General features: G+C 56.4%; 1 protein-coding gene across 1 annotated transcript; it reads left to right on the forward strand.

Moving 5' to 3' along the window:
- Positions 1-2230: 2230 nt before the first annotated feature.
- Positions 2231-8370, forward strand: RPP25 (ribonuclease P and MRP subunit p25). Its single transcript, XM_059371813.1, has one exon. The coding sequence runs from the start codon at positions 2749-2751 to the stop codon at positions 3388-3390; it is 642 nt and encodes a 213-aa protein (XP_059227796.1). The 5' UTR covers positions 2231-2748; the 3' UTR covers positions 3391-8370.
- Positions 8371-8878: the final 508 nt, after the last annotated feature.

The following is an 8878-nucleotide window of genomic DNA, read 5'->3' on the forward strand; positions in this document are numbered from 1 at the left end:
CTCCCGGCCCTACCCAGCTCTTTAACAGCCTTGACTGTCTTTCCACGTTTCCAACCGTCGCGGGGTCTGCGCCACCCATACGCAAATTTACTTGCCCACCTTCCGAGTTGAGCCCTCTACTCCCCTCCCAACCGTGCTCGCCTCTTCTCCCGGGTTCCTGGCCGCCTCCCCGCGTATTCTCCCTTCGTCCGGCTTTGCTCTCTAACCTCGCCCCTCCTCTCGCAGCCCTCCCCCGCGCGTATCCTCGCCACTTCTCTGTCCCCAATCCTAGCCGCCTGCGCATTTCTCCCCTCTTCCTGCCTCGCCCCGGTACATCACCGCCCACCCATTTTTTCACCCCCACTGGCCCCTCTTCCGCCCCCGCTTCCTCCCGGCCAATCTCCTCACCCTTACTCACAGTTCCCCCACTCCGTGAACCTTCCCACCCCCCAACCCGCCACCGCCCAGCTGGAGCGCACAGCCGGCAGGCTAGGACGCGCGCTGACAGGGTAATGAATGGCTTCAGCGGTAATTAGCGACCCGGCGGCTAATCACGATGTACATTTACATTTTAAGTGCTGCAGAGGGAGCGGGGGAAGGGGAAGGGACCCGGAGGGAATGCGGGCCTTTTCCGCGCTCTCGCTTCCCGGGGGAGCGAAGTGAATCCGTGTGTTCTACAGCTGGAGGTGGGAGAAGGGGGAGGGGGAGCTTTCGAGGGCCAACCCCGGCGGCCGCAGAACAGCCGCGTGCTAACCGGACGCAAACCGGGAGCTCCCAGGCCCGGTCCACCAAACTGCAGATCCGGCCTATATCCCCTCCAAGTAAGGTTCGGCCTGGGCTTGCATACTCCTGCGGATGGAGAGCTCGCTTCTTCCCTAACCAGCCCCTTCTACCGTGGATCCCACCGGTTCCAGGACTTTTCCCTAGGTCTAGCAGAAACTGCTGTCCTTTAAGTACCACAGCTACCTCGGTCTTACGGAATGTGAGGTTCCCTGCGCCCGCCGCCAAGCGCTGCAGTCAGTCTTTGTGTCTCAAGGCTGCTGTGCCACCGCGACTGTGGCGGATTCTAGTGGGGCCCGCGGGAGCTGGGCTGAGCCGAAGTCCGGGCTCCAAGCGGAGCACTACCCCGAGGGCCCCTGAGCCTAGCGTGCGACCAGGATATCCCGGACGGAGATGGTCACTCGGACGTTGGGGCGCAAAGTCCACCAGCTCCAGCCATTCCCCCAAAGTGCGGTAATGGGGTCAGCCTGGGTTCTGAACTGCAGAGGCCGAGAGAGCTAGGACAAACAAGAGGCCAAGGAGGCGACAACAGCTGTGAGAAGGCAGAAGGCCACCCGGCAGCCCCGTTATGGGGCTGGGACTCAGCTCCCCCCAGGCACTTTTGAGGTTTCCCGCCCGCTGCAGCTCTCCCGGCGCCTCCCCGCCACCGCGGTGCTAGGCTACCCAACCTGGATCAGATCTGCACCACTCCCTCGCTTGCGCCAGGGGCGTGGAAGGGTGAGGGGCGAAGTCCTAGAGCAATTCCGGGGGCGGGAGTCCAGCTCCTTCTAACTTCCCTCCCATCATCATCCCTTCAGCCCCCAGCCTCACCCTCACTGTCCACCTCTCCTGGCAGGATGTCGGGGTTACTCTCCCAGCCCTGTGGTGTTCCCAGTAGCTTCCTAATGCCCCCGAGGCTTCAACTTATCCACCTTCCTCCCTTCTCCCCCAACACCTGCCTTCATCCAGCCTCCCTTTTGAAAAAGGACCCCACCGAGTCTCAGGGGGCCAAGGCTGGCTGACAACGAGTTCCACCTGGGAAGAAGGGGATCCACGTTATCAGGGAACTGTGCCTGGCTTACCCTAAAGCATGCATTTCTCGTAGCGGATGCTCCATGGGTGCGGGGAGCTTAACTCCCCTTGAGAAGGGCTCTCCTTGTTCTCTTCCCTTTCGCCTCAGGGACAGCCCGGCCCAGCGCCTCACCCCTCAGCCCAGGAGCGTACGGGGGTTCCGGAGCCTCCTGCTCCGGTCAGGCGCCGCGAGCTGAGACCTCAGTCTCCCGCCGCCCTGCGAAGACCACGCCGCGACGTAGTCGTCCGAGGGCAGCGCCGGGCGCAGCGGCAGCCAGCGCCTCCGCACTCTGCTGACCGTGCACAGGCTGTCCTTGAGGCGACAAGAGCGGCTCGGGCGCGGGAGGGACGGAGTGGAAATGTTCCCTGAGGAGTGGGGGAAAGAGGCGCCAGCAGGCCTCTCGGAAAACCCTCCTTGAGAGGCGACAGAGGCGGCCAACGCGCAAGGGCTCGGGGACCCGGCTTTAAGCAGCTTTTGCATCGCAAACACAGTTTTTATTTAGGTCGCCCGTTTATGATGGTTGGCTCAGGGAGGGCAGACGGCGATTGTAGGGCAACTTCGCCCGGCAGGTCACCCCCTGGCTGCCACTACACATCTCGGAACGCAAGGTTCCCTGGCCCCGGTGGCTAGACTCGGGCAGGACTGGATCCCGGGAGCCGGCAGAGGCTAGGACGGGGGCGGGCCAAGCTGAGTTAGGGGCGGAGCCTGACGGTAGGGGCGGGGGCTTCCAGGCTCCCAGGCGGGGCCTCCGCTAAAGGCGCGGAGCACCCGGCGCCGAGAGCGCGGCGTAGAGCAGCGCCCGCTGGAGTGAAGTCGGAGACGAAGATCGCGCCGTCCCAGCCCTCCCGCCAGCGTCCACGCCGCTCCCGCACCCTTACCCCTGCCGGCCCTTGCCGGCGCGACCGGCGGCCATGCAGCCTCAGGGCTGAGGCGGCCCCATGGCGAAGCCAGCGTCCCCGAGGTCCGGGCAACGACGGCGCATGGAGAACTTCCGTAAGGTGCGCTCGGAGGAGGCGCCGGTGGGGGGTGGGGCCGAGGGGGGCGGCCCAGGCTCCAGCCCCTTCGCGGACCTGGCGCCTGGTGCTGTGCACATGCGGGTCAAAGAGGGCAGCAAGATCCGGAACCTGCTGGCTTTCGCCACTGCCAGCATGGCGCAGCCAGCCACGCGCGCCATCGTCTTCAGCGGCTGCGGTCGGGCCACCACCAAGACCGTCACGTGCGCTGAGATCCTCAAGCGCCGCCTGGCGGGCCTGCATCAGGTCACGCGGCTGCGCTACCGGAGCGTGCGCGAGGTGTGGCAGAGCCTCCCGCCTGGGCCCACACCCGGTCAGAAGCCTGGCGAGCCGGCCGCCAGTCTCAGTGTACTTAAGAATGTGCCCAGCCTCGCCATCCTACTTTCCAAGGATGCACTGGATCCGTGCCAACCCGGCTACCAGCCCCCGAGCTCCCATCCTGGACCCTCGTCCCAGACAGCTGCACCAGCGTCCAAGAGGAGCCTAGGGGAACCTGCGGCTGGAGAAGGCTCTTCGAAGAGGTTACAGCCTGAGCCAAGCGCTGCGGAAGAGGACCAGACGGCCTGAGAGCTCGTGGGTCTGGGCCACGTAGACACGCTGGATCTCACCCCCAGGGCCTCGACCTTGAGACGCATCTCCAGCCTTTCACGCCTCGGTGCTCTGGATATAGCTCCTCAGACGGTCAGCATGGACCCCAAGGCAACGAGAGGGACCCCAGGGAAGCTTCGTTCCACCACTTGTGTTGTCTGAAGACGCAGAACTCCACCTTCAGCTTTTCTGAGCCATGCTGGAACCTTCTTCAGGGAGGGAGTGGTGGACCATGGGACTCCTGAGCCTTGCTTAGGACCCCCAAGGGTTAAAGGCATGCAGTAGTCATGAGTTCCCCCCCACCCCGGGTGTAACCTTAGGAGAGCTCTTGGAATCATCTCCACCATTGACTGGTTGAGGGCAAGGGGTGAGAAAAGGACTGCTTGAAGGCAAGGGAGTCTGAGTTGATGGGGGTCTGTTCTGCCCCTCACCTGGGGAGACTGCTACCTTCCTAGTTTTCCTTACCCTGCTATCAAGGAGCATCTTGAGACAAGGTGCAGGGCCACCTCTATGGGCTCTAGCTCTTTTAACAACCCTCTTGCCCACTGGCCCAGAAGGAGAGACCCAGGACAAAACTCTTCGCCTTCTCTCCTGAGTCTCAGAGCTGGAGTCGTGCTTCTAATAAAACAAACACAAAAATGGCTCTGGCCCTAGGTTTCTTCTTTAGCACTTAACCTATATGGAAACTGCTTTGGCCTGCCCTGCTATGTCTCAGTCCCCTCCAGCCTGGAGACTTTGGCTTTTGGAGTCTTCACAGTCAGACACAGAGACTGGACAGCTTCAAACTGGTACGAGAAGCACATTGCCTGCTCCCTGGCTTCTCCCTCTCCCAGCCTTCCCTTTCTGGCTCTAGTCTCAGGGGCTCGGGGCCAGAAGGGGGGGCCTTTGTCCCATGGTGCATTACCACTGAGGGAAAGGGAGGAGCACCTTGCCTTTCTGAGAAGGAAGAAAGGAAGGCAAGCACCAGTGAACTCTCCGGTGGGGGAGGGGTCACTGCCAAGGGAGGCACACCCCACTGGGCTCCCTAAACCTGCAGCCTCCTGCCAATTGACAGCCGTATCCAGAAAGCTGGCACAAAACCTCTCATCACCATCCGTAGGATCTCCCCTTCACTGCTCTCTCTCTCAGAAAGGACAGCACACCCTTGGGAGAGGGGGAGGAGAGAGACCGAGCACAAATCCACTGCTGGAAATTACTATTCAGCAGAGAAGCTGGAACTTGGGCTGTGAATCACTGCAGGCTCTCCCTGATAAGCTGCTGCCTCCAGCCCTGCACAGCTGTCTGTTAAGAGATAACAGCCTCAAAAGCCTCTCAGTCCAAGTCGAAGTCAGCTGGGGTGGGGGTGGGGGAGGAGTGTTGTGTGTTGGAAGGACTCTAGTTGGTAATGGTGGGAGGTGGCATCTAACCCCAGGATGTCAGAAACACACCCTACCACATGCAACTCAACGGCACCTCTGGAAAGGAGATGGGGGAGGATTTAAGTGACTTTGCTGGCAGAACTCTGAAATAAATCAGGGACAAGAGGTGAGTTTCGGCCGCTGACAGGAGGGGCTCTTTAGGGAATTCTCCCCTTGAGCTTTGGATTAGTGAGCCCTGTCATCCAGAGTCCAGCACCATTTGCTTTTCCTAATTTCTTGTTCTTGAATCCCTGCAAAGGGCCAGGGGGGTTATGTGCGCTTGTTCGACTCTCATGGGTGGTCCAAGAAGGTTGGAAAAAATGCACTATCCTGACAGCTAAGGTGCCCTGGGCTGGTCCTGGGCATGTGCATCTGAAGAAAATGATAAAATTCTTGAAAAAGGTCCTGCATGAGAGATGCTTATAGAAGACTGGTTTTGGTTCTAGAAAAGGGCCACCTTTCCAAAACCAGGATCTGAAATTCTGAGTGCCTGGTCACAAGGACCATGCAGGCAGAATCTTGTCAGGGAGGGAAGGCTGCAGAGGCGTTCTTTTCTTGCTGGTGGGGATCAGATTAAGTCCCTTTCCTGCCTAGAAATTCATCCTGCGGTATGGGGAGGAGAGGGCCTTGCTTCCCTACCTTCAGAGCATTAACCTGCCCTGATGATGGGCTGAGCTCCTGCCTCCGATGCCAGAAGGCAGGTTATGAAACACTTTCCTTTCTGCACCCCCCCCCACTCCACCCCAGCAGGTTCTGTTCCCAGGCTTTTGATAGGTGCTCATGGTGCCAGCACCCATGGGCACCCTATCCCTGCCTACAGATCCTCCGGCCCTGCTGATCCAGGAGCAGGCTCCAAAGGAAGGACCCATATTCCTATACATCCCCACCCCCAGGACTGAGGTGGGAACCTGAGAAGTGCTGGAATAAGGCAGTGAGGTTAGGGGGGTAGTTGGCTACAGAGGCACCTCAGGGATGGCTCCCTGACTGCAGGGCAGAGCAGGAGGGAGGGGAAGCTGCTCTGTGAGACCCCATCTTTCCAATAGTGACCTCTATCCAGGAGCTTTCTGGGCCCTGCCTGGGGGCACCTGCAGGCTAGGGGTGGCAGTGAAGGCTCACACCCACGAAATTGTCAGGTCACGCCATCAATTTGGGAGCATATACGTGTATATATAATCCAAGACTGGAGCGTGGGTTAGATGGGCAGTGGATTTTCAGCAGGTCCTTAAGGGACTTCATTGTTGTTGTGCCAGATCCTAGTCTAGGCACACGGTGGAGCTGGGAAGCAGGGATGCTGATGGAGGTGGTTCCCCAAGTATCAGAAGGAGGTAGCCAGCAGAACAGGACTGGACAGGCAGCCCCAAGTAGAGCATAGAGAGGGGATACTGGTGTCTGGTGTTGCGGCACCCACAGTGTCTGAAGGATACCCGGCAAGAGGCAGGTGGGGTTGGAGTACCAAGTCGGAGCCAGGTCACTGAGAGCCTCCATGAAGTAAGTGGGAGGCCAGTGGGAGCCATGGAGTGCCCCAGTTTGATTGGCATTTGAGAAGTATCCCTCTGACACTTGTGTCGATGGGTGGTGGATTGGAAGGAGCCTGACTGGATCTCCAAGGACACAAGGAGGTAAGAGATGGTGTTACAGGATTTCTTCTCCTCTGGGGCCTGTGGTTCTTGGCCATGCCACTTCCAAGAATGAAGGGATAGATCAGGCAGAGTAGTGGGCAGTAGAGCAGGTTTATTGAAAGACAGCACATTGGGGCTCCTGGGTGACTCAGTGGGTTGGGCCTCTGTCTTCGGTTCAGGTCATGATCCCAGGGTCCTGGGATGGAGCCCTGCGTCCTGGGTCGGTCAGCGCTCTGCTCAGCGGGGAGCCTGCTTCCCCGTCTCTCTCTCTGCCTGCCTCTCTGCCTGCTTGTGATCTCTGCCTGTCAAATAAATAAAATCTTAAAAAAAAAAAAAAGATGAATATAAAATAAAAAGAAAGACAGCACAAAGCTCCCAAGGAGGAAGGGGACCCAAGAGAGTTGCCTTCGGGGTTTCTAAGTCTAGGGGGTTTTATGGGCTTGTTAGTGGGCTGTTTTCATCTGATTAACCCTCCCTGTGCCTGTCATCCAAACATGGGAAAGGGTGGAGGGCTCCTTCCAAGCTGGTGTAATCCTTTCAAGGAGTTCCCTCTTAGAGCAGGGGACCCGTGTGCCTGCCTGCCTTCCAACTATCCTTCATCCATGGGACCGTGGTACTAGGGAAGGAGATGGAGACAGATTTGAGAGCTACCCAGGCTAGGTAGGATTTCACAACCATTATTGCCAGATCAGAGTGGGGCTTCTTGTGGCATTAACCCTACCCTGGCCAAGGCCTGGCTTGCTTTCTTGGCATCCCAGGGGACACGCTATGTAAGGTTGAAACAATAAAGCCTTTGGAGAGGAGGAGATCCACAGTTTCAAATTGGTAGAAGCTTTAGGAGCTGTTGTCCATTGGCCATGAGTCTGCCAGGGCATGTTCACTGCACAGTATGGGGAAATCCTGGGTAAGACCCTCTCCCACCCTTATCCCTCAACAGGAACCTCCCCATCCCTCCATCTCCCAGCCTCTTCCCCATTAATCCTGTACTTTGGGGCTGTTACTGTGCCCACACCGCTAGGGGTGCTCTAGTCCCCTCTATTCCACTAAGATGTTGCAACACCTCCAGGTCTCCCCAGAGAAGGATAATTGATAGAAGGGGAAGGAAGGAAGGAAGGGAGAGAGGCAGGAGAAGTGAAGAAGGAAGGAAAGAAAGGAGAAAATACAGCCATAGGAGGGTCTCCTTGGTGACATCAGGTTTTTCTTAGAGCACAAATCTTTGTAATTGTGCCCTCATTAGTGTGTTCCTCTGGTTATCAGTTACCCTAAAATCCAGAAGCCATGTTTGAATGGATCCTGCCTGCCTTACTTCCCCACCCAATTCTTGGCACATAGGAAGCCCACAGAGCTATTGACTGAATAAATAAAGTCTGGTTGAGCCAGATTTATGAATTATTCTAATGCCATATCAAAGTCCTTACCTGCCAAGGACGGTGGCCAGATCTTTCCCTGTGCCCACCAAGCTTCTCTTCCCATCTGGACCCTTAGGTTCTACCTGCTTTTAGAAATGAATCATCACCATAGTGATTGGAATTTTATGCCTGGCATGAGGATTCTGGTTTTGTGTGACACCTGCTGATTATCATAGATACAATCATAGATATAGTGGGTTGAAGTGTGTACCTGTGAATGTGACCTTATTTTGAAACAGGGTCTTTGCATATGTAATTAATATGTAAGAAGAGATCATACTGAAGTAGGTTGGGTCCTTAACCTAGTATGACTGTGTCCTTACAAAAAGAGGAGAAGAGACAGACACACGGAGATGAACAACATGAGAGGATGGAGACAGATTGGACTTAAACAGCTGCAAACGAAGGAATGCCAAGGATTGCCAGCAAACAGCAGAAGCTAGGAAAAATGCATGGTCCTGCCAATATCTTGCTTTTGGATTTTGAACATCCACACCTGTGAAAAAATAAATTGCTGTTGCTTTAAGTCACCCAGCCTGTGGTATTTTGTTTAAACAGCCTTAGGAATCAAATACAATACATATTCTCACCACATTCAGGGGAAGTAGGGAAGAGGACTCTAGGGCGTTTGCCAAGGTCCTTGTTATCAGAATTTCAGTCCTGCCAGAATTTCCAGTCCCCCAGTAGAGAGACAGGCAGGCTCTCTACTCTGCAGGCCTGTGCTACCAAATATAATGCCTGGCGTCATATTGAACCTATAGGCTTTGGAGAATGTAAGGCCATGATTTGGGGCAAGTTAATTCTCTGAGCCTCAGCTTTCTCATCTGCAGAATGGCCTAGATTACTGTGGGATAAAGGATATAATACCTTGCTTCCCAACCATGGTTCATCAGCAGAATCAGCCTAGGGGACTTGTTAAAACTACAGATTGCCTGGACTGAACTCCAAAACCAACAGGATCAGAATCACCTAAGAAGAACCTGAAAATAGGTATTTTAATAAGACCCTCATGTGGGGGATAAGTGTCTGCCTTGACTCAGGT

The sequence above is a fragment of the Mustela nigripes genome, chromosome 13, assembly GCF_022355385.1.
Source record: "Mustela nigripes isolate SB6536 chromosome 13, MUSNIG.SB6536, whole genome shotgun sequence".
NCBI lineage: Eukaryota > Metazoa > Chordata > Mammalia > Carnivora > Mustelidae > Mustela > Mustela nigripes.